This window comes from Saccostrea cucullata, unplaced genomic scaffold (genome assembly GCF_032062105.1).
Source record: "Saccostrea cucullata isolate Sc308-1 unplaced genomic scaffold, CSIRO_AGI_Scuc_v1 ctg6783, whole genome shotgun sequence".
Taxonomy (NCBI): domain Eukaryota; kingdom Metazoa; phylum Mollusca; class Bivalvia; order Ostreida; family Ostreidae; genus Saccostrea; species Saccostrea cuccullata.
The window spans coordinates 8124-34776 of record NW_026928499.1 but is presented as its reverse complement, the minus strand read 5'-3'; the positions used below and the strand labels follow the sequence as shown (position 1 = coordinate 34776).

At 32.9% G+C, this 26653-nt stretch overlaps 1 protein-coding gene across 1 annotated transcript; it reads right to left on the bottom strand.

The window, feature by feature from the left end:
- Positions 1 to 2138: 2138 nt before the first annotated feature.
- Positions 2139 to 26630, bottom strand: LOC134277773 (E3 ubiquitin-protein ligase TRIM71-like). Its single transcript, XM_062760083.1, has 2 exons — positions 26595 to 26630; positions 2139 to 3822 (listed from the first exon to the last, which is right to left on the bottom strand). Exon 2 carries the CDS (start codon positions 3807 to 3809, stop codon positions 2139 to 2141), a length of 1671 nt encoding a protein of 556 aa, XP_062616067.1. The 5' UTR covers positions 3810 to 3822; positions 26595 to 26630.
- Between the last annotated feature and the right edge of the window lie 23 nt (positions 26631 to 26653).

The window sequence follows — 26653 nt, the reverse complement described above, 5'->3', positions numbered from 1 at the left end:
TGAAGAACGACTAAAACACTCATGCAAAATTTCTAATTCCTATGATAACTAGATAATTTTCGGCGAGGTAATAAATATGCATATGTCTATCGACCCGGAGCAGCATCGCTACGTCATTTTACGTTACGTTAGCCGTAGATTGTTTCGCATGTGAAATGATCGAGAAGCGTTTAATACTCTTCCTTCTTTGTTACAATGTATTACATAAAACATTACAAAAATTAAAGTCTCTTTTCTTAAACTATTCTTTAAAAATGTATGCTGTTGCTAAATCAGAGAAAAATTGTCATTTATTGGAATGATTTATAATCATGCATGCAGTGCCAATTTATGCAACGCCGGTTTAATACCGTAACGAAATCAATACTGTACGTAATAACCCATAGTCGTCCAGATCTTTTACTTTTACTCTGGTTAAATTAATTGTTAAAAAAAAATGTATACCAATGAAATAACAATCCCTAACACATTATTTTTTTCTCATTTTTATTGTTTTAGCAGGTCGTTCAATCTAGAAAAAGAGTTCTATATAGCGCTACACAAAATATTAGGTATGCTGGCTGCTCCGCCCTTGACGTCAAAATCCATTTTGCCATTGTTTGCAGATTTCTCTACCGCGCTTAATTTTTTTATGATCTCCGTATTTCTGATCAAAATTCTATCAAAGTTGCACAACATGAATTTGAAACAAAGCTGAAAGAATATACAGTTAAACTAAATTATTTTCGCTCTCATTATGGAACCACGAAGATTTAGAATTTTGGTGTTACATTTTTTCAATATCTGATTCCGCGACTGCTCCGGGTACCCCTACTAATGAAACATTTATATACCATTGTAGAGAAAATATTTAATATTTGTAAAATATTTCTTGCTCTTATGAATTTTTAGTGTATGTCAAACGTATATGCAAATTTTCACCGAAAGACGTTCATTAGAAAGCAAAATATACACAATGTCTCAATAATTTTCGAACAGCCCTCGTAGATCTATATTTTGTTAATTGAAAGTTCAGTTGTTCATAGAGACGAATTTGTCGGTATGAAAGACGGAAAAGTAGAAATCAAAAATCTTTTTTTTGGGGGGGTATTCGGTTTTAAAGGATCTAAAATACAGTTAACACAGTTTTGGGGATTGTAGATTATGATCAACTATTTTTGTCATTAATTAAGCATTTTGTTTAACTTAGACAGGATGACAACTTGGATTGCTAAGCGATGACAGGTGCCCCAACTTCAAACATCATGTAAACCATGACGTCACAATTGAATCGTGAAAAAACTACGATATGCTCAGAGTTAATTTTGCAGACATACCAATTTCAAAATGTAATAACTTTGTTATAAATGCAGATATTTTTATTCTGTTTTCAGTTTTTGTCGTGATTTTACATGGACCACCAAAATACACAAAAATCTCAAATTCGATAATTTTTTCCATAAGGTCGATTTCTATCCGACGAGGCTCAAATGTTACATTCGACTACACTTTTCATTTCTTTTCAATGAGAATCATATATAATAGGAAAAATTACTCAAGTTTTAGTCTCGTACAATTAAAGCTATGCAATATCAGAAATTGTCCTTTTAAACAAGGTGGTTGCCAGCACGTTTATGTAATCAAAGTCAAGTAAATGAAAAAAGCCTTTGTAAGAATAAGAAAAAAAACATTTCTAAAGAACTCATTGAATAAAATACAGGAAGTTTCAATCAACAAGTTGCCATGCCTGCAAAGAAAAGACCCATTGTTCGATCAAAAACTCAGCAGAAATTTCTTACAATAAATAATTGACATTACAAAAGATATAATTCTTAAGTCATGTTTGGTGCAGAATACAGGCTTTGCAAATATTTTATTGAGAGCGTAAAGTCTGTCTCGATACGAGGCAACAATGCAAATCTATTTTTTTCACATCTACTGCTTTTGTTTGTTTGTTTGTTGCTTAACTTTCCTCTCGAGATTTTGTCATTCATACCGAGACTGTAAAAAGCTCGATATTCACTTTCATCTCATTTATAACAAAGTACAAACCAAAACCAATCAACCTTTTTTTGAATCAATTCGTTCATTTGTTTCTAGCTCACTAGATATTGCACAAACAAGTCGACGTCGTATTTCCTATGATAAAAGCATTTATTCTACTCCAAATATTTGAATATTTTTACGTAACCAGTCCTTTCCTCTGTTATCCAAATTCTGTCTTCTTTGTCAACTTTTAAACCTCTTGGGCCAGAAATACCCTCCTTTGCTGTAAGCAAGTATTTTATAAGATTTCCATCAATGTCTAATAGATGAACCAAATTATTGGTATGGTCAGACACTGCAATATTTCCGATACTATCGGTATCTAGTTCAGTAGGTCTAAATTCTTCATGGTCTTTATGAAATCCCCCACCCCCATAGGCAAATTTGAGGAGACCTGTTCTATCAACAACGACTACAGAATGCCTTCTTGTATCTGATACGCAAATATCTTGGTTGATATTTTCGGAAATACAAATAGGTCTGCAATACAAGTGTTTTTCTTCATCGTCTTTCATTATTTCCTGCAGTGTTACTCCATTGTAGCTCATTCGCAAAACCTTTCCACGATCACTAGCGTCTGTGGCTTGCCATGGTAGAAAAGCAGCGCACAAGAGAATGTGACCGCTTCGGCTGATGCACAGTCCCATCGGATACCAGTCCAAGCTTATTTCTCCTTCTTCTTGCAAATCTTTGGATAACCTTTTCACCATTTTATTATCTAAATCACTGAAAAATATGCTTCCGTCGTCTAACTCGATAAGACCTGAGGGCCGCCCTACTTTTGTGACAGTCTTGACAGTAGACTTCTCATTACCTTGTATGTCTATTTTCTTAATTTTTGCTTCTACTCCACGAATCCAAGTAAGGTCAGCATTTAATCGAGAACAAGCTATTCCTATTGGCTGCTTTATCGCAGATTTAAATCTTGCTACTTCTTTTGCTGATTTTATGATTTGTTTTCTACCCTGAACTATCATAGTAGAAGGAAGGTACAAGCCAAACAAATGTCTCAATTCATCCGGGAATTCCTTTGTTACATCGAGCACAGAAGGTGTGAATTCAAATTTCAGAAACTTTTTATCATCACTTGAAACTTCGAGATTGTTCCTCGTGTACAAAATCAGGTCTGTCATACATTTTGAGTCTCTATCTTTTAACATCATATTCTGAAGTTTTCTTAAGGAAGAGAGGTGTTTTGTTATTTCTTCTTTATAAGATAGGATGAGTTTGATAACATTTTCTTTTTCCTTAGATATTTTCTGTAAAACATCTTTCTCAATTTCATGAACAAGGTCTGCAAGTTCTTTTGATCGACTTAAAACAGCTTGTTGAGCGTTGTTCGTCTGTTTGTTAATGTCACTTAAAATATTGTCAAGATCATCTAGCTGTTTTCTTTGCTTTGCATAGTGAGATGTCTCCAGTCTTTCTACTTCTGATGTTATTTTGCCTTTAGCCTCAATGTAAGCACTAGAAATATCAGTCATTTTGTGACCATTGTGAAGTCCAGCTATGCATTTTGTACACACTGGTATGGTACAATCTTGACAACACAATTCATATTTGCTCTCTGGATGCTCCCTGCAATACTCATATCCATCTTTTTCCAGTTGTCTCGTCAGCGTCATTTTGACAACATCATGATGGTAGAAAATCTTCCTGCTTTTATGTTCTGTAGTGCATTTATCACACAGATTTCCATTGCAAGTACGACAGAAAGACTGCGCCGGTTCGTTTTCACAGAGATCACACAAAACTGCAGATAAACCGATTCCACCTTCGACCATATTTCACTTGTACCTAAAAAGAAAATGAGAATTTCACTGTGTATGTTAGACGTTAAATGAAATGTTTTAGGAAATAATTTGCATTTCAATTGCATTTTTAATATCAAATTTAAAATATTTTACTAGTGTTACATGCACGATTTGTATCTTTTAAGAAATTTAAAAGTTTCATTTTGTTAATTCAATATAAGATATAATGGTCGCTGTTAACGACCAAATCAAATAAAATAGGGTTGTTGAACTCATATCGGTGAATATTGGCATAAGTTGGCAGTACAAATGCACAAGTTTGTGAGTACATTTGTACAGCCAACAAGTGCTAATATTCACTAATATAAGTTCAATAACTCATTTATTATATAGGAAAAACATTTCCTCATAATTTATAATAAGTATTTCAACTAAAAAACTCAAATCAACGATCTCTTCAGTATCGGTATTCAAATTAACGCCTGTCCTGTAAGTGTTCCATATCGCATCATTCAGATGACCATACCGAGCTTTATGATTTGCTTATTTAGGTTTTAATGGGTGTAATACATACTAAATTTTTTAATAGATAGTTTCATTTTTGTGTAAAAAATAAACATATCTTACCTAGATGCCACTTCCTTTCTTTTATTTTGCTCTGAGAATTTGACCAAACGACATTTTGTTTACAACGGGGAGTTCGATATAGTCTCGTTCAATCAGACGCTCGACTGTCTCCGTAAATCTTCGACCTGCAGAGAGTCTGGTAAAGAATCACGCAAACGTTTGTAACCGTCAGAGGGAACTATCTTGTTTTCATTTTGACGATCGTTTTTTGAAAAGAAATGTTATATACGTTTTTTCTTCTAAATTGTGATTTTATATTAATAAACTGATCTTTAATTTGGGAAACCAAACGAGAAATTACAATATCAATCGAAGGAATGTGTATGATGCAGGTAGGGCTACGCTACTTTTCTCCTGCTTTCGTTCAGAATATTTGCATGACGTTACAAAACACACTTACCTATAACTGGTGGGCATTACCGTAAACAATTCCTCTCTAACAGTTTTAACTTTTAGGCATATAACTTTTACATCTTTAAGTTATTTTCCTGCCGATTTATCATGTATTTGTTTAAATTGTGTAGGTGTGTTCTTTCAACCAATCAAACACTTTACCAGAATTTGGGTAAGCATCGTTTTGGCGTTATAAACGATATCACGTATCTTTATCAGACTCTCTGCTGTTCGGAGATTTACGGAGACAGCCGAACGTCTGGTTGAACTAGACTAAGTTCGATATTGAACGCTCGTATTCGGGATGTTTCGAGCACACTCGTACATGTATACGCAATACAAGCTCAGCGTTCAATAAAACTTCAAGATATTGAACGCTAAAATTCTCTAGATTTAATAATTTATTAGCTATATAATAAAAAGGTATTATTATCCTTCTCGTCGCTTGTCCACTTATAAAACAATAAAGTGCAGAATGAAATACGAGCTCGAGGGTTGTAGAAAAGTTCGCGGACGTATTTGATTTACGGAAAATTTATTGAGTACTGTGAAGTATGACCTATATCTGATTAAATTTCTATCTTTTGTTTAATAGTATTTTAAATATCAAGTCCATTTACTAAGACTTGGAAAATTTACAACGATTTAATTATGCGGTCATGGGATTCACGGAGCAATCACTTGATGTTATGTGACACGACAATCAGATTTCAAACTCGTATGAAAGCTTTTCATTTTTCCTTAATAACTTCCATCTCTTTAGACTTTTTTGTCTTTTTTCAAGCGTTGGTTATATATAAATGGCTATAAAAAGGTCATATACTCTCCAACTTAATTCATTTGTATTTTTTTTTCCTTGATTGAAGTCTTTTTACCATACATCAACCATATCTTTATTTCCACTACAGTAAAAAAATGTATAATTGTAGACCATTGCCTTTTATAATTTCAAATGAAATAAAAATCACAGGCTAGTGACGTTTTAAACCTTACACTTAAAAACATACTCCCATAGTGATTTTTTTTTATTTAAAGGAATATATTTATCAAAAAAGTGTAAGGTTTAAAACATCAGATTTGGCCTAGATATTACTTCAACAAATCAATTCATTTTGACAAAATGTTTAAAACGTATGACATGAATATATCGGAGTCATATAAATACATGAACAGACTACATGCATATTGACTTTGTCGCCTCTAACCGGTTCATTACGCCCCTCCTAAACGCCCCCCCTCCCTGCACCCCCAATCTATTCTGCCGGCTTGATGCAAATTTTGATGAATTGTTTCTACTGCATGATCCTAATGACATTTTGAACTGTTTTTATGATATTTTCAATACTATAATCAATAAGCATGCAAAAGTAAAAACAAAGCGTGTGAAATCAGAATTTCGCAGTAAATGGTTAACTCCAGAAATAAATAATGCTAGGAATTTACGAGATCTATTTCATAAACAGGGAGACATGGAGAATTTTAGATTTTGGAGGAACAAAGTCACATCTTTAATAAATAATGCAAAATCTACGTATTATAAGGAAGTAATTGAAAATAGTTCTACTTCAAAGGAAATGTGGGGCCATTTAAATCAGTTGGCATCAAAGTCAGACAAAAACTCGTCTCCTTCCAATATAACATATAACGGTTTAGATCTTGATAATCTACAGGATATTGCAAATGCCTTTAATGAGCATTTTGTTCAAATTCCAAAAAAAATATTGGATAATCTTGCGTGTACTAAATTTGAATTAGACAAATTGAAAAGATACACGGAGACGAAACTTGGAGATCAAAACTTTTTTGAAATTCCTTTGATTAATGAACAAAAAGTATTTGAAATGTTAAAAAGACTTGATGTAAACAAATCTGCTGGTATAGACTTTCTTGGACCTAAATTGCTTAAACTTTCAGCTAGTATAATATCCAAACCTCTAACACACCTTATAAATTCTAGCATTATCAAGGGATCTTTTCCTTCACAGTTAAAGGTCGCAAAAGTATCTCCCCTGTTTAAAAAGGGAGATAAATCAGACCCAGGAAACTATCGCCCAATCTCAATTTTACCAACTATATCGAAAGTTTTAGAGAAGCATGTAGCAGAAAATATACGTATCTTTACTTCTCACTTTGATTTATTAATTAAAGCACAATCTGGATTTCGAGATCTTCACTCGTGTCAGACAGCTCTCACAAAACTAACTGATAATTGGCTGCATGCAATAGATCAAGGGAATTTTATTGGCATTACTTATCTGGATTTTACCAAAGCATTTGATCTTGTTAATCATGATATACTCATTAGAAAACTTAAATGCTATCACTTCGATCCAATATTAATTAAATGGTTTCAATCATACTTATATGATCGAACTCAAAGTGTTAAAATTGGTGCGTACACATCTGAATCACTGCCAGTCACAGCAGGTGTGCCACAGGGCTCTATTTTAGGTCCTTTGTTGTTTCTATTGTATATTCATGATTTACCGTTGTGTGTTGAACATTGTAATATTGATATGTTTGCTGATGACACTACAATGCATTTTCATGGTAATAATATTTCACGTATTGAAACAACTCTTAATCATGAACTCTGTCAAATACAAAAATGGTGTCAACAAAATCAGATGATTATAAATACTGATAAAACAAAATGTATGTTAATGGGAACACAACAAAAGAAATCTAAATTAGAAAACGTTAATTTCCATCTGCAACTTTCCGGCCAGCCCCTAGAAAACGTAGAGATGCAAAAATTATTAGGTGTTCACATTGATCATAATCTTCAATATACTTGTCATGTAGATGCAGTTTGCAAAACTCTTACATACAAATTATTTACTTTACGAAAAATTAAAAGGTTTCTTCCAATGCATACTAGAAAACTATTTTATAATGCTTTTATTCTACCATCAATTTTATATTGTCTATCCATTTGGGGAAATTGTCCTCAAACGCATTTGGATAGAATCTACAGATTACAAAAACGAGCAGCTAGGATTATTTTAAATGAAAAATTTGATACACCTTCAATGCCTTTATTTAACACTTTAGGTTGCCTGACTGTTTATGAACTTTTATATTTACAGAAAAGCATTCTAATGTTCAAAATATTTAATGGTATGTCTCCCGATTATATGCATAATCTTTTTGAATTTCAAAGTTCTGGATCATACACGTTACGCTCAGAAACAAATTCAGAACTTAGATTACCAAAATTTAAATCTAACTTATTTAAAAATTCTTTACAATATTCAGGGGTTATTATCTGGAATGAGTTACCAATTAATATCAGGAAGTCCCAATCCCTGGCAATATTTAAAAGAAATGTTGAAAATTTTCTGCTGATGAAACGCAATGATTCTATATGATTTTTTGTTCTTCTCTCTATATATATTGAAATGTTGATGTTTTATTTCTTTGTAACATACACTTGACTTTTATTGTCTCATAATTGTAATTCTATTTATTGTATATATGCATTGTATATGTGTTTTAAAGAAGGCCCCGAGGAAGACTAGTGCTCGCACTAATCGGGTTACCTTCTCTAAATAAATAAAGTAAGAGAAGCTGTCTGTTAAAGTTGTCTTAAATAAGCAAGAACGATTAACTGTATTCATTTATGTCGACTTATTAAATTTACCTTAAAGTAGCAATGTCATCCATTATGCAGATTAGAATAACAAGCGATTCAGGAAGTGGAACGACTGGGAGCTCCCCGGATGGTACCTCGCACACTGACCTCAGACGTCAACAATATTCTACCATCGTGTTTGTTCAGTCATGTGATCTTTTGAATGCGTAAGTGGCCCAACCTACCCCTAAGGAAAGACCGGAGTGGGATATTTTTGCATTAACTTGAAACTACACTAACAACGAATGCTTACATATTAAGGACATATTCAAGGTACCTTACCTACTGATAAATTTTCAAGATATTCTAAATTTAAACTTATAATCATACCATTACATGTTCTTAGACCAAAAAATCAGCATTCGTTATCAGGGGTTTTGAAACGATATCAAACTATGAAATTTTTTGCATTATTCAAAGAAAAATGTATGAAAATTACAAGACATAAATTCCAGATTTTTTTTTCATCAAAATTTGTTTGAGAAGAGGTGTACAAATCCATATTTAGACATTAAAAGTATTGCACACAGGTCCTTCATTTAGTGGAACTCTTAAACTCCAGGGAAGAACCCAGTAATATTAAAACTACGTTGCGTATGAGCCTAAGTTGACTTACTGTGGTTTTTCACTATCAGTTTGAAAATTTCATTTAAGCCCCACCCTACCCATGGGAGTCAATTTACTTCCTGAGGATGATTCCACATAAATAAGACCATCCGTGGCTTTCTTGTTCTTGAGAATATTTTTAAAGATATTTCCAGTATATCCCTATGTAAAACCTTGATCGTCCATTGTGGCCCCACCCTACCCCAGTGGATCATGATTTGAACAAACCTGAATCAACACTACCTGAGAATGCTTCCATATAAATACATGTGTAACCAATATAACCAATCATGGCTTTGGTGTTCTTGAGAAGGAGATTTTTAGAGACTTTTTCTATATATTTCAATGTTAAAAGGATACAATGAGTCAAAATCATGTCTTCCTTTTCAGATATCTGTAGCATACAGAGATGGACTTCTGAAAATTATGTATATAGCTAAGATGTAACAATTAAACTGCAAGAAAAGATTACACAATATACATGTAAGTGTCGGAAAAACAAAGGTTGTTTTTATCGTTTCGTTGTTTCGTGTATGTCAAGGTCACGCCACTTTTATTTTTAGCTCAAACTCGTAAACAACATTCAACTGGAGCATACAAAGGTGAGACATATGTTCCTACAACGTTTTAAAAAGACTGCATCAAAATTTTTGGTCTACTTACATTTATTCGTGAATACTTGAGACCATGGTAACTATGGAAACTTATGCAACTTTTTCTGCGCACGCGTACAATAGGGAGGAAGAAGTATTTTCGTTATAGGGCATACTGAAATGGAGCATACAAAGGTGAGAAATATGTTCTAAGAACTTTTTAAAAAGATTAAATCCAAATTTTTGGTTTACTTACATTTATTCGTGAATACTTGAGACCATGGTAACTATGGAAACTTATTCAACTTTTCTGCGCACGCGTACAATACGGAGGAAGAAGTACCAGGTATTTTGCAATATTTTCGAAATGGGGCATACTGAAATTACTTTTACTTTTATTTTTCTCCATAAAAATAGAATTTATAGGTTCTGAGTCTTGTAATTCTCTGAAACCTAATACTTTTTGAAATTGAACAAAATTTACACGGTTCATGCAAAAATTCTACATTTGTTAATTTTCCCCTTGGTGCGTCACGGTGTCTCTTTAAATTTAAACCACTAGAGAGGGGAAGCCAATCTCTACCATCGGCTAATACATTCATATATATCTGGGAGAGTAGCGAACAACATCTGTGCACGGGATATTGAGTGGAGCTTATTTTAAGATCTTAATTAAGTAAAAGGGTATAGGCCAAAACAATATACTAGTATATTCTTCAAGAATAAAGAATGGACAGTTTGGGACCTTTAACCTACTGAAAACATTAAATTCACTCTTTTATGTTCACAATGTACTTTCATTTTTCTTCCTCGTCCATTGTAGTAAGTATTGTCTACCTATTAGGCTGGCACAAATAAAGGTTGTTTAGAAACAAATGAAAGTTACATTTAATATTGAATTTGTTCATTTAGTGGACAGTTACAGGTAGTTTTGAAATTTCTCCAGTTACGAAGTATAGCGAGAAATAATTTTCCTTATGACATGTAAACAAATTGTTTGAGTCGAAAGGGGAGTTTTGATACCGAGTAAATGTGCACTGAGTAACGGTCAATGGAAATGGGTTTAACGTAATGATGTGTTCGAATGGGTTAAAAAAAATTCTAGTATTTATTCTCAATCGCACGCTATACCCGAGGAAGTCAAATTTGCAAAACAGACTCTGGGCGTATGCGGCATGGGGTTTAATTCGTCTATACCCAAAGAAGTTTATTTTGCTGTTTCCGAATAACAGGATTTGTTGAGCAGTTCTTATGATTATAATTGAACTTTAAAAATCTTCCATTTGTCAACAAAACATTCGTCAAATGATCACTTCATTATAAATAGGGATTTGACCTAAAGGACCGGGCTTGGTTTTTTTCTCTACAAAAACCTTGTCGATTTCCGTTCTGATTAATGACATTAGGCTTAATACATCTATCAATTTGTTTTTTTCCTAAATCTTTATTTCAGTGAGTAGAGGTAGGAGGAACCCTTACATTGATTTTCTGATTTTGTTATCTCCAAATGTAATAATTGATATTTTTCTTTACTTGTATTGTACATAATGGTAATGTTCACTGCCTCTGAAATTCTATTATTTATGTCTAGGCTATTTTATCCATGAATATAATAAAACATGCCATTAATGTGTGCAAATTATATAGACCTAAATCAAATCCGAGGTAGTGCAGTCACTGATATATGTACCCAAAATCAATGTTATTAAATTCTAAGGAATATAATTATACAATTGACATTCATCGCAGCTCAATGCTGCCAAGAAGACCTGTATTGAGTAACACAGAGTGAGTTATTCTTGTCCTCAGAGAGAGTGTGCTTCTACCGAGGTTTGTTCCGCCTGACTGACAACTGTACATTGGATTTTTATGATTTGATATCTCTTTATAGTGTTTCTTATATCAAGAATGGGCAAGCGTAAAGGATAGATAATTGAAGGAAAATACAGAAGTCAATAATAAAAATATTAAGATAGTCTTTGAAAAGGCGAAAAATAAAAACTTTATAAGTGTGATACCAAGTGGATTCGAACCCCCGACTTTAACGTGTTTGTTTACAAGGTGTAAAAGTCAGCGCATATATCAACTGAGCTAATCTGACTATAATATTTACTGGTATAAATTTGAAGCAGATTATCAAAATCGGATTTCCTTATTTTTTGTAGGTTTTTTGTGAATTTCGACCTTAGGGCAGGAGTGCCCCTAAAAAATTCTTAAATTCATCCTTACATCCAAACCTTTCAAAATATCACAATTTTATTTAGGGGCAGGCCTGTCCTATAGGACTTTTAGGCCAACATTCATGGAAATATCAACGCTTTATCGGACAAAATGGTGTTTAGGCCAACTTTGGAAGTTTATTGTAATGTTGTAAATAATAAATTTTAGGTATAAAACACAAATTTGAAAAATTTTGACATATATACGGTAGAAAACAACAAATAAAGATTAAGATATAAAGAGAAATGTTTTTAAAGTGAAGATTTTATTTTTAATTATCTCTTATTGAGATTGCTAATTACGAGGGTTGTCCCAAAAAGTCGTAGACAATGTGTATAATTTTATAAACACGCAACCAATACTTACCAAATTTTGCATAGAATTAATATAGTCAATGTTCTTTAAAATTGTGAATTTTTGAATACATATCTTTCATATTAATAATATTAGGACGATATATATGAAAGCCGATAAAACCTGTTGGCGCACGGACGAAATTCGGAATGATTTACGCATATAACTACTACATTTGCTTTAATTTCTTTAGTACTATGTAATACATTGAACGCAAATTTAACTCACTGAAACCAGAATAAAAATCTTAATATTATGTCAAAATTTCATTTAAACTAGAGGTACTGTGAGCGATGAGTTCACTAAATGATACCCCCCCCCGCCTCCATATAGTTATAATTGCAAAGTCCATGTTTTGCTGTGGCTGGGAAACCTAAAATATGTGTCGGATCAAAAAGTTAAATAAGAGGTCACAATGGCAATATTTAATAAAGATTCTGTGAATTTCATTCAGTGGTATGAGAGGAGTTGCGGATAAGAGATGGGTACCCCAAAGCGTAACAGACGGACGGACAGACGTACAGACGGACGGAATTAACGATTACTACATACCCTCCCGCTTTTCAAGCGGGGGGTATAATAACATTAGAAACAGACGATTGGTGTCATGATTTTCATAGTATCGTTGAAATTGAGTGTGATGAAAATGACGTCGTCAAACGCTTGGTCGGCGCACAGAGATGTAATAAATTGTGTTTGATATGGTTAATATACATCAGAGACGGGAAAAAAGAGTACAGAAGTGACATTACACACCAGATTTCAATAAAGAAATTATTTTTAAATTGCACGATATTCAATGAGAGTTTTTCTTCTGTACCGAAAATAGTTAATTACGGCATGTAAGAAGTATAGTACTGTTTGGGAACAATCTGGACCGCGAACAACGTCAAACAATTTGTATTCTCTGCTGTCTACAATGTAAGACGATCTTTCGACTAAACGACTGATATTTGAATCTGCTTTTAAAAAAAACAAGTAGAAAACAAACGGACAGCAGTGAATTTAAATATGTCCCTTAATCAAGAGTGGTCTATCACCTAAAAAATTATTGAATGTTAATACCCGCGAGTGAAGCAGACAAATAGATCATGACGTTATAAGAGACCTAATTTACGCTTGCTTTCGTGCGCCGGGGTACACTTATATTCTTTCTTTATTTTTTCATAATTTTCTTATAAGTTTTGATATCATCATGAAACTTGAAGTGCATGATCATAAAATGTTACTCTTTGCTATGAAAAGGAAAGAATTTTAATTGAGCAAAGAGAAACAAAACTGTTTTCCCTGTCTACGACTTTTTGGGACAACCCTCGTATAAAGGCCAAATCCTATGAAGATTTTGATTGCAAAATGTATCATGATCATTATTTCGTATATTTATGGTATACTGCAGCTGAGTTAAATTTAGTGACTTAAATAACTGAATTTTTTTCAAATCATATTTTGAATTCAGCAACAATTCTAGCAGAATTTGTTTTATTATTGATAAATTGATGCTTACTCAAGATCAAATCAAATATCGTTGGACATGTTATAGGTTTTAGTATATTTATTAAGTGATGCCTCAGATGTATATTATGCATGATAATTTATTGAACGTTTGTTGGAGGACAACAAAAAATAGACCGTTGAAAACATTGAATAAAAATGAATGTTTCTGATGCATCAGATGTATGCACTTTATTCCACTATAATTCTAAAATTACTTCAATCAAACGTATGCAGCATATCATTTAGAGGAGCTGAGGGAAGATTTCTTCAAGACTGAGCAAAAGATAGTTACAGAGTCGGTTGGTAGAAGGGATCCAGTTGACAGTAAAATGTATGTTGCAGAGTTTGTGTACATTCGATAAAGACATTTACGATAGTTTTATTTTATGTGCTTTGTTTTATGATATTACGAGAGTCTTCAGAGATTTAATCACTTAAACACTTTAAAATTTATGTTACAGACGTCATTTTCATGTGATAGTTTAAATTTTGAGCTTAGAATTGTCAAGATTATAAACTCAAAGTTGATTTTTTCAAAATATTTTTTTTATATTTGGTACTCTATTCAAGAATGCTGAAAAAGCGGGGACATGGAAAGATTTTGGTATATCATGTTTTAGAAAAGGTGAAAGAAGCTTATTAAAATAAATAGATATGTAATAAGCGTGCAGTGTGTTCTTCAACTGACAGATATCTCAATTAAATGTTATATAGTACCCACTGTTGATGTCTGCATCCTTAAATAGTCAAGGTGTTGCGTCTTTCGGAATTTAAAACTATAGTTTGAAGTCAGAGGAGCCAAAGACTATGGACCAAACAGCCATGCAATCATCATATAGAAGTAAACATGGCTGTGCTCCTGCACAAAGTGTTAGTGAGGAAGAAGAATGGGCGATTCCCAAAAAGAAAGAAGAAGTGATATCCCAATGTGTGTTAATTGGTGTAAGGTTCATTTTAATCAAAGTCGGAAATTTTCTTCTTTTTTTGACGTTCATTGCGAGTTGTAGTTTACATTTCATCATGTACAGGTAAATTTTGTCCCTTTGAATAGGAATACATATTTCCTTATATTGTAAATGATGTTCGATTTAGTGCTTAAAATATTCATTTTTATCTTTGTTTGGTTTTTTTTATTTTATGTCTTACCATAGTCCTCCAATAAGTTATTAAACTAGAGCCGAGCTCGTTGCAAAGCAACGAGTAGGTCTTCCGTCGGAGCTGCGGACAGGGAGAAATGACCTTGGGTCAAGGTCATGCCACGTTCTAATGTTAAAGCAATCTTTTAAGGGTAGATCTCATTTTATTTATGTTTTACTATTAAAAAAGATAGTAAAGGAATGTTTGCAACCTTGACCTTGTTAAAATGACCTTACGTCACACCATGACACACGCTGGTGAAAAGCAAAGCCAATTTGTGTGCTACCGTATTGACGAATTCTTAAGCTATACTTTTTTCGATAGGCCTAGTCAAAGCTAATACGTATATACATGTGTAAATCTAGGTATGAAAGCGTTATCCTTTCTTTATCAAAAGTCATGGTCAATTTTAGGCAATGTTTAAATTTTGGAAAAGCCGGTTAAACTTCAAGGTCAAAGGGTCAAAAATCATAATGAATTTTCAAAGGCGTTGACACGGGTAATACATTACATGTTTATAGAATGAAAGCTTTCAATAGTTATGGTCAATTTAAAGTAATGTTATTTTTTAAGTAGGTCAAGCTCCAAGATCAAGGTCACGGGGTCACAAGTAATGCACATGTGAAATATGAAAGTCCTAATTCAAATCATTCAATAGTTATTATCAAGTTTAAAGTTCTCGTGACAGATGGACACTGTCAGACTGGTTGACACATGCGCGGATGTAGCGGGGGGGGGTCAGGACCCCCCCCCCCCCCCTGGAATTTACCAGGTTAAAAAATGTATATACTAAAACAAGAAAAAAGTTACCATGGACCCCCCCTGGAAAACGCCGACCCCCCTGGTAAACGCAAATATGAGTGAAATGGGTATGAAAAGTGAAAAATTTGAGGCAATGAGGCAATAGAAGTCATCACTTACCCCGCGCCCCCCGCCCCCCCGCCCCCCCCCCCCCCATTAATGTGCCCTAATAAAAAAATACACGTTATTTGAACATGATAAATTGAGAAATACGAATAATAAAAAAATAGAAAATATTAGAAAAAATTGCGCTGAAGCTATATTCAATATCCGTGTTTTTCAACTGCTTGAATCTAAAAATATTATTTACCGTGTGTCTCTAACACATTCCTTAAATTTTTCTACAGTTAAACATTCCTTGCAATCGTTTTTAATAGTACTAGTCCTTCTGAGCCTGAATTTGAGATAATATGTGTAGCACTGTAGCTATCTGGTGATCCATCTCAATTTTTTAGAACAGCTACAGATCTGCAGCTAGACAATTGTCATAAAGTTAATTTTACAAATTCATTTGAAATGTAACAGAATTGAATTTTATGAAAAGAATTATTTCTAATGATTATTTTTAACATATGCTAAACTTATTTACCTATCAAGTTAAGTTAAGACAGTAAAAAGGAATTTGTCACTCAGTATTTATCTAAGGAATAAGTGTCAATCCTCAACCTCAAAGAGCGTTCTACTTGTATGATAATTGCGTATGTGTGATAAAACTGCCGTGGACTATCCCGGACGTGAACATTAGATGTATTGGACATTCCGTATCAAGAAAATATAGCTTTACTCTGGACTATTCCGAGTTACCAAAACCTTTGTGTGTATGTCCATGTGTGAGCGTTTCAACCTGTCTTTGTTTTATGTGACTTGACTTGATTTATTTTTCAAAATACAAACTTTAACTTTTTATTGCTTGACTTTCGTTTTATAAATCATTTGTGTTACTTTCACCAATTATATTCTATTAACTTTGTTAACGTTGAATTGCTAAAAACAATAGTGTAAAAATCCAGAATGAAAAAAATGAATGTAATAAATAAAATTATTAATTGTCGGAAATGCAATGCAAAATTCGGGAAATCAAATGCAGCGAAAACTGGTAGCCCCCCCTCCCAAAAAAAACAACTACACTGTAGTACATGTAGTACATGTACACACTTCGATGCTCGATTGTATACTCTAATCGGCACAAGTTTTAGAAATTAAAACGTTTATGAATAAGAAAGTTTAGTGACGCGTACTTATCTCTGCCGACTTTTAAAAAAAAAATTATTTGACAACCTGCGAATTAAAAAAAAAAGATCGCGTATGATTATTGGTTAATATTATAATAGGTTATGGATTAATCATGGATTTCAACACCAGCCCTGGCCTGCCATTCTCGACTCTGAAGGAAAGCATTGTATCATTTCAGGGGGGTTACGTATCGCAATGAGTGGAAATTTAATAATTTAATCTCTTTCAGTCTAATAAACACGAAAGAATTTAAAGGCTTGGAATATTTGTTTGAAATTACAGGAAGCAAATTTGAATTTGTAAGAAACTTCTAATTCTTCATTTTTTTTCTCGTATTCTTAAAGCTCATATATGTTGGGTGCTCTTCTGTGTAAAACAGCATGTACTTAGTTAATATCAAGTACATGCACATAAAATCGTGTCATTGTAATATTCTAGCTTTTTATTCGATGAAATAAAAGAAATTTATAATTTAATTTTCGATTTTCATGAGAATTGAAAACGTCACTTCCACTTACAATTTATACTGTGTGCATTTGTCATGTTTGTTTGTAATTGCTATTATAAACAACATCGCAATTTTTCCTGAAATGATTTAAGCAATTAGAATAACTTGATATAGGCCCGTATACATGTAACGATTGCAATTACTTCAAAGTTGAGAGGGAGACGACGGCGCCTAAATATGTGTACCTTTCCAATAATAGAATCATCCGTTCAAATTAAAAACAATTAAGTTGCAGTTGTGATATCCCGATTCTTTAAATAACGAAACTATATTGTACTTCACAAGTGTAGAATTCAACATTAATTTATGTACATTTGCAATTACAATCACAATCAAAATTGGCAGAGTTGTCGATAGGTCATCCTGCGTCACCTATCAATGTAACCGATGGACTCGTCCAGAGAAATCATCTATACCTGAGTAAAAGCGCAGCGCCTCTTATTCATTCGTCAAAGAATAGAATCAGACATTTTATCTTTTAATACTCATACATGTTCAAGAAAACCTTTATATTTGTGTCTAGAAATATTCTTACGATTTACACAAATATTATAACAAATTCTTGATTTTAAACTCAGTAAATCGATGACTAGCATCGTTTTAGATAACTCTGGGACTCGCGTAAAAATCAAAGAGCGGTAATGTTGACCTCCGGAATGTATATAGGTCAATGCGCGATCGATAAACGGGTTGCACAGTTGTAAACAAAAACAGTCAAAGTCCGAGGAAAATTCACGATGCATGAATTAAATGACAGTGAATTATTTTAAGCTTGATTTTTTTTTATATAAATAATGCTACATTGAGTATCGAATGAAAGATGATAAGTATTTTTCCTATCTCCCGTCTTGTAATTTAAACTAAATACAAGGAGAAGGTTGTCTCTGAATAATCTGTATGACATCCAGCTAGAGAATACGTTAAAAACTTTATTTCAACAAAGTTTAACATTCAATTTAGTTAAGTATATTATTCTTATCCAGTTTATTTCAGTTATAGTACGTGTTATTCGCGTACGCATAAAGAATTCTTCACTTGCTGTATAAAATTAATCAGTTACCTGTACATGGATTATAAAGTTTGCTGCTCATTTAATAACACAAGATTCGAACAAATAACGTTTTCATGAGATCAATAAGATGTTAAAGAACCCATTTCAAATCGATAACCATATCGAAATTTTACCGTTTTTGAGTTATAATGCAAAAACTTTCAAGTTCCCTTGACCCCTAATTTGAGGGGCCAGCCCCTTTTTAATGATGTCAAATGATAGATCTTAAAATTATGCACAATATTTGTCAAACATGTCTTAACAAATTATTTTTAGTTTAAAAGATACACAAGGAAATATATGTAAAATTTGGCGCTTTTTGGCATTCTCATTTTTGACCCCTATCTAACACCGTTTTGAGCGCAGAAATCGAAAAAGAAAAACCGATGTGCACAACTTCAATTCTTTCAGTACCAAATTTTCATTTAAAGGGAAATAACTCGAAAGCGGAAGGGAATTTTTGAAATGTATGAAAACATTTTAATTGAGTTTTGTAACGTCCAAAAACTCTGAAAATTTGAGCGAAATCTGTTAAGAAATGAGCGAGTTACGAGGTCTCAAAGTTGGCGTCTAGGAAAAAAAAAAGAATAATAGGAACTAGAGCCGAGCTCGTTGCAAAGCAACGAGTAGGGCTTCCGTTTGAGCTGTGGACAGGAAGTACAGACCTTGGGTCAAGGTCACTGTACTTTCTTATGTCAACAACCTTTCTTCTCAGCATGAGCCTCCAGTGAATTTTAATTACAAAGTTATGCTTAAACATTTTTTTCTTTGTCAGTGACTGATTTGCCAGAAAGACATTTGATCAGAGTCATGACGAAACCTCCAATCATAAGAAATCTATGTTTCAAGTAAAAGCCTCCAATGATTTTCATTTACTACTTCATGGCGTAGTAAAGAAAATATTTCTTCTGTCAGTGACCTTGATCTTAACAGAATAACCTTGGCTCTGTGTCAAGACAAACACCTTTAGTGATTAGAAGTTCATAACCCTGACAGGAATTTTACTTTTCTGTCATTGGCCGATGAAGATGTTTGAAATGCATTATCTCGTTCCATTTTGTCACAGGTCAGAAAAACAACATTGAGGTATTTTAAAACATCACCGGATATCAATATTCAAACAACATGGAGTTTCTATTTATGAACGATAGACGGGGTTGAAAGTCCCTTCCATAATACGTTTTTTAGGTAATAGCTAGCTTTACTTTCAATAAAATGAAATTCAAAAGTCCACAAATAAAATATCTTTCCTCATTTATTTCAAAGTTTGGGTAAAAGGGGGGTGAGGAGCATGGGTATGTCTTGATGTATCCCTTATACATTTGAGGCTATTATTCTGTTAGACAGGAAGACCCGAGGAGTTGTGATTTGCTGATCATGATCTAAAACATGCTGACAAATCGAAACCACATGGTTTTATACACGTTATTCAATCAATTTATTCATAATTATTTCCCTTGAAGGAGGAATGCATGTATAAATGATTAAGAAAATTCCCGATCTACAATAGCATCCGTGCATGGACTTCATTTTAGTACTACTGTCTACATAATGATATTGTGCTTGAAGTTGAATAAAATCATCAAATAAATTAAATTTAGATAGGAAATGGAGATTATGTGTAATAGAATAAAAATTAGACAATACTTGATACAGGGACTCGCTGGTAAAAACATGAAGGTTCTTGAATAAAATGCCTCTCACTAGCTTTCTCTCGTACATGTATTTTTAAACCAAGGAAAGTAATTTGCGCTAGATATAAGTTCATCATTTTAAAGAAAATACTGAGTTATATACGGTAAACGATACAAATAGTTTGACTTTGGTGCCGGTTATGATTTTAACAGTTTAATTTAGGTTGTAAAAGCGTGTAATTACATGATAAGTCTGTAATACATGTATTCAGATAAGATTGTTACCCCGGTATATAAGTTCTTAGATTTTCGATTCTGGACATACGATGCGGGTTTATTACTACTTGAATGTACATTGTATAACCTGCTACTGATATTTAATCGCGGAACAAAATTACAATGTTAGCACACTATACTAATCATTTATACGGGTTTTGAATAAATTATAAAACAAATTAAGTTCATTGCTTTAAAATCATTATTTCTTGAACTTTACTATAAAACCTGTAATATAAATAGACAGTGTGCAGCACAGAAGTCACTTATGAAGTTTACACGTGCCGGTGTTACTTATCTATGTTCAATCCATTTCATTGAGTATAATTCTATCCTTACAATTCGGAAGATTCCTTTTAAAAGTTTAAAATTGGTATAGCTACATGGTTAATATCTGTGATGAAAAAAAAATGTGTTTCGGAAAACTTGTGTTGAAAACGGATTTATTTGTGTGTGAAAAGAGCAAAGCTTGTGCATTTTAATAAATATATGTTGAGGTAAAGTAACTGAAGATCGCCAGTCCTTGCGCTATGAATCGTCAAATTACACATGGAGCTAACAAATATTTAAAAATTGAAGACTGATTAATGTACATGTAAAATAAATGCCCCGGCGTTTTATACTAAAGTCAAACCTAAAACATTTTAAGATATTTTTGAAAGATTTAATTTACATAGAAAAAAATTATGTTTGTTTACTGTTGTAGAATGGTTTGAATATACCAATTATTTTGCCTATGACTGCGGGGTCAATGGTTCACGGCGGTGTGTCGCTTTAGAATTTCTCGGCCGCGTGTAATCGAAAGATATATTACGTAATGAATCTGGATTCCAGGTGAATATGAAAATCGCACAGTAAATAATTGTGTGTTATTTGACTCTTAAAAGTTTGTTTTTTTTTTTTTATGAAATCCGGGCGTATATTGTTTCCGTTCAAATTGTTTGTGTTTATATTCACACGAATAAAAGATACTCGTACTTTTTTTTTCTATAACTCGTTCTCTTGGAAAGATTTTGATTAATAAAAGGAAAATGATACCATCGAATACTCTGAACGGGAAACAAAGAACACGTTTAAAACCTAATTTAAAAAAGAGATATGATACAGCGTTGTAAAATATTCATTACTTACGGCAAGTTTATTTCAATTATTTTTCAATAACAAAATGAGAACGGATCTAGCTTTCTTTCCTACCATACGTAAGACTGGAACAAAATAATATTTTCATGGGGCAGAGATAGTATAAAAAGGAACAATTTTATCAAGAATTAATTTAACTATTCTGTGGTTGTTTATTTTTTGTGTATGACTGTAGGTCGCTGGATCACACGCCTATTGATTCCCGGTGACCGACTTTGCCCCACCGCTATCGATGGAGGCGCGTTATATAATTGTAAACAAACAAGGAGAATGTTAAAGCCGTGCACTTAATGGCTGTGAATAGTATATGTGCTTTTAGTTATGTTTTATTTTCTCACTATATTGTATGTTTTTATGTGATAAGAAGAAAAGATTATATTTTCTTCCCTTTTTAGTAGACTTGGTTAATACGATTTAAAAAAATGAAATAAAAGCGGAAAGTTGTCAGTGAATAAACATGATAATTTGGAAGAAAAAAAGCACAAACAGTTAAAGAACTTTATTCTGAAGAATATTAGAATCCAATGTAGCCATGTTTATTATTTATAGTAAGCTTGCTTTGGTTCGAGGATGAGGAGCTCTCGTTTACGTGCTGAGTGAAAAGATTTTACCAGTGCATATATAGGTCATGCACCAGCTCATTTAAAAGAAGACTCAAACACAATAACAATTTCATGAGATCAGTAAGATGTTAAAGCACAACTTTATAATCAATAGTCATTTCGAAATATTTACCGTTTTTGAGTTATAAAGCAAAAACTTTCAAGGTCCCTTGATCCCTAATTATAGGGGCCAGCCCCTTTTGAATATTATTATATGAAAGCCCTTGCAATTATGCACAACTTTTGTTCATTATGTCTTAACAAAATATTTTTAGTTTTCAAGATAAAAAGGAAAATATGTGTAATTTTTCGCTCTTTTAGGCGTTCTAATTTTTGACCCCTATAAAGCGCCATTGTGAATACAGAAATCGAAAAACAAAAACCGATGTGCACAACTTCAATCCTTCTGTTACCTAAAATCAATAAAAATTCTGCTCCAGCTTTTGTGGTCTCTGAGCCTTTATCCGGAAACGAAAGCCTATAAATTTTCGTTTAAAGGGGAATAACTCAAAAGCGGAAGTGAATTTTTGAAATGTTAGATAGCACTCTGATAGAGTTTAATAATGTCTATAATGTCTGAAAATTTGAGTCAAATCCGTTGATAAATAAGCGAGATATGAGGTCTCAAAGTTGGCGTTTAGGAAGTAGAAGAAAAAAAAAAGAATAATAATCTTTACCAACAGAATCAGTAGAAGGTCTTCCGTTGGAAACGGAAGACCTTAATAATCTTAACCATCAGAATCAGTAGAAGGTCTTCCGCCTGAGCGGAAGACCTTAATTATGTCTTTTTTTATACTGGACACATTCTGAAAATCGAACACCCTAGTTCGCAACTCTTCCAGAGAATTCCATAAGATTGTCCGCCAAGTTTACAACTCCAGAGAATTTGTTTCGATTATTTTTTTTAAGTTTGTTTCTCTCTCGCGACCCACGAAAAAACGGCTCAATTCAAAACTTTTTTTTCAAACTCCAGGAGATTATTTTCCATCGTTCCGATTTTCTCATCCAATAATAACTGTATCAACTATATATTTTTAAGTGTTCTGATAAGATCAAAATTACAATACTTAACTTCTTAAGGTAATTCCACCCTCCTATGATGTCATAGATTTTTGCAAAAACTGTAATTAGTTTAAATTCATACCTAATAGAACAATATTTCTTGGAAGAATGCTTTGCAATAGGTGTAATGTTAAATATTGTGAAGTTAAAGAATTTAAAAAATGCATATTTTCTATATTTAATCAATTATTCAATCTTTTAAAAAATGTTGACAAGGGCAATAACTCCTTCTAAGGTCTCTTCATTCAGGCATTTGCTTTATTGTAAAACAGTTTCCCTGATATTCACAATTCAAAGTATCTTTCAAGTATTAAGTATTTAGGAACACTCAGCATCAGAATTATGCATTTTAACCAGTTTTTACATATTTTCATAATACTGTTTACAAAAAATGTGCGATTTTTTTATGTTGACATACATTTCTGTTTATTTATGTTTTGCATCTTAAATAATATGGTTACCTATACATTTTTTGCAATAATTGAAAAGTTTAAAGTATATTAAATGAAAATAAATGCAGTTTTTGTACTTTGAACCTATAAAATTGTGAGGATTGAATCACCTTAATTTCATTATTTGAGTCGGGAGAAGGGAAACAAACATTTCTTTATAAGATTGCTAATTTGGATATTTTATGAATTTCATGTCTAGTTTGTTGGGTATGTCAGGGCATCAACGATAATTGGAAATGTGGAAAAATTTGAATGACGGGCATGAATGTAAAGCTTAGCTTTCTTGGTTTGAAAACTAATATTCACATCTCAGATGGTATGTATGAAAGAAAAAAGAATTATATTACATGATCGTAAGTACTGGTACCTGCCCACAGAGCAGGTGACATTGTTTTCGTTTATAAGCCTCATTATATAAATTGTATTTTAGAAGAACTTGGATTTAATTCTAAAAGTGGTAATTCTCATACTCATAGTTAGAAATTCTTCAAAATCATATGTCAGTTTTGAATATTTCTAATACTTTACAGAGCCAAAATGAATTTGAACTACCCTATATATATCCCAGATAGCATGACTATGTTGGGCCAACGCTGGTAAAAGGTTGTATGGTTGGCGTTGGGGGAATAACGTAGGGCCAACGTTGGACCAATGATACCAAGTCAACCTTTTGAACCATGACAGAATTACTATGTTGGCCCAACGTTGGTCCAACGTAAGCAACTTCCATTCACTTTACTTTCCAAGGAAGGAAGGATGCTAATGTTGGCCCAACGTTGGCCCAGTGTTTATAATACACCCTCAAAGAAAGTGTCTTTTCAAATTGGTAGTAGTATGTTGGCCCAGCGTTGGCCCAATGTTTGTAATACACCCTTAAAGAAAATATCTTATCAAGCTGGTCGTAGTATGTTGGCCCAACGTTGGCCCGATGATTGTTATACACTTTAAAGAAATTGTCTTATCAAGCTGGTAGTAATATGTTGGCCCAACGTTGGCCCAATGTTTGTAATACACCCTTAAAGAAAATATCTTATCAAGTTGGTAATAGAATGTTGGCCCAACGTTGGCCCGATGTTATCAAGAGTGTTATTTTGTTTAGGTGTTTCAAAGATGGCATATTTATATTGGGCCAACGTTGGTCCAATTATTATACTGCCAACTAAATGATGGTGTCAATTTTATAATTAGCTGCTGGGCTTTACGTTGGGACAGAGTTGGTTCCAAATATTAATTTAGGTGCGCATTCTGGAATAATTGAGAGGACATTCTATGTCCATGCTTTTCATTGGATGACTGCTTTTGTTTAGATATGATATTTTCAACATTTTAACTTTGAACTTAAGGGATCACAGCACCAAAGAGTGTTTTATACTTTTTGGGGAGTTGAACTATGTTCAATCTCCCATGGTCATCACGTTTTTAACATGCGCAGTAATTTGTGTTGATTATATAGAGCCGAAAGCGAGGCTACTGTATCGGCCGATTTACTCCGATGATATTCAACAGAAAACATGCATAAACATCCGCCACAAATAGTTCATGTCATTTTCTCCTGAATTAATCTAATTTTCATAATGTAAGTAAATGTAATGATAAAGTAATCTTATTTTGAATATTAGATTTCGTTCACAGTACATATGTAAAACTAAATTATGAAGAACCTTGAAAGTTTTTCGTAATGGAACTCATTTTAGTGTAGCGTCATACACTAAAAGAGATACGAACGACAACTCTACATACTAACGGCAAACAGTAAATTTAGTCTTATTCAAACTTTTCATGAACATTTTCTTGGTTTAAATGAATTCATTAATACATAAAAACTTTAGGAAACATGCGTACTTATTACTAAATCAGTAGTATCACCTGCCAAAAGCGGTAAATCTAGTACTCTTTTATAAATATTAAAACCAAAAACGGACACCGATGTTTTCGTAAAATCGCGATTAAAACAACAAAATGAAATATATTTTTTTAATAAAAGGAAAACCTCATTTACAAACGAGATAATTTGTACGCACACAAACTCTCACATATACCACTTTTTTATGTTTTGTCAATAAATATTTGTTTTTAACTTGGTATTGCTCTTTTCTTCACAATATTTAAAAAGATTAAAATCTGGTGTACTCCATGTATAATGTTCGTGTAATTAAAATACATTTTTATTCACAGAGAAGTTTTATATAACAAACTCGTTAGCTCTTAAAAGGATGCTGTGTTAAAATCCACATTTTATCAACATTGATATTATTCCTGCGAAACTGAAATTGTCATAACACATGGGTAAAGGTGCTAAGGAAAAATATATTACAAAATTGAAGTCTGTGAGCAGTGAATTATATAGATGATCAACCGCCTCTAATATGAATATAATGGCAGCGTCCATGTTTTGTAATGGGAAACCCAAAATATGTGAAGTATGAAAATTAAAGTATTCGAAGGTGTGCAGCGGCAATATGTAATAAAGATTATATGAAAATTTCGTTCAGTGGTGTAAGAGGAGTTGTGGATAAGAGATGGTGTATACCCATCTCTTATCCACAACTCCTCTTACACCACTCTCACCACTTACACCACAACGTTACACTCTTGTTACTAAAGCGTAACAAACAGATGGACGGAAATCCCAATTAATAAATACCCTCCCGCTTTTCAATCAGGGGGTATAAAAAAGGACTAATGTAGGCAGGCAAGCATTACGGTCCATGCATTTCTTTGGCTTTTTAATGTCTCTGAATGTCTTTTTCAAGATTGTTGCAACTCAAAAATTCTGAAACAATCGTCTTCATAATAATATTGTTCACTCACTTAACTTCTCGCTCAAATATTTTATTTTACACCATGTTCAACTCCCATGAGTGCTTTCAGTACTTTGATTTTTTTTACTTACAACCATATACAACATTGTGGTTTTCTGACTTAGGAATCATCGCTCCATGATGTTTTCTTCCATGATTTAAATATGTATTGTAGTAAGTGTTATTTTCATATGCACCTCATATATTAAATTAAATGTTGTGATAAAAAATCGTTACTCTTTCTGTTCTCTGTGTT

What these genes read in the sequence shown, in the direction of transcription:
- LOC134277773 (XM_062760083.1), bottom strand. Translation starts at nt 3,809, where the DNA reads ATGGTCGAAGGTGGAATCGGTTTATCTGCAGTTTTGTGTGATCTCTGT.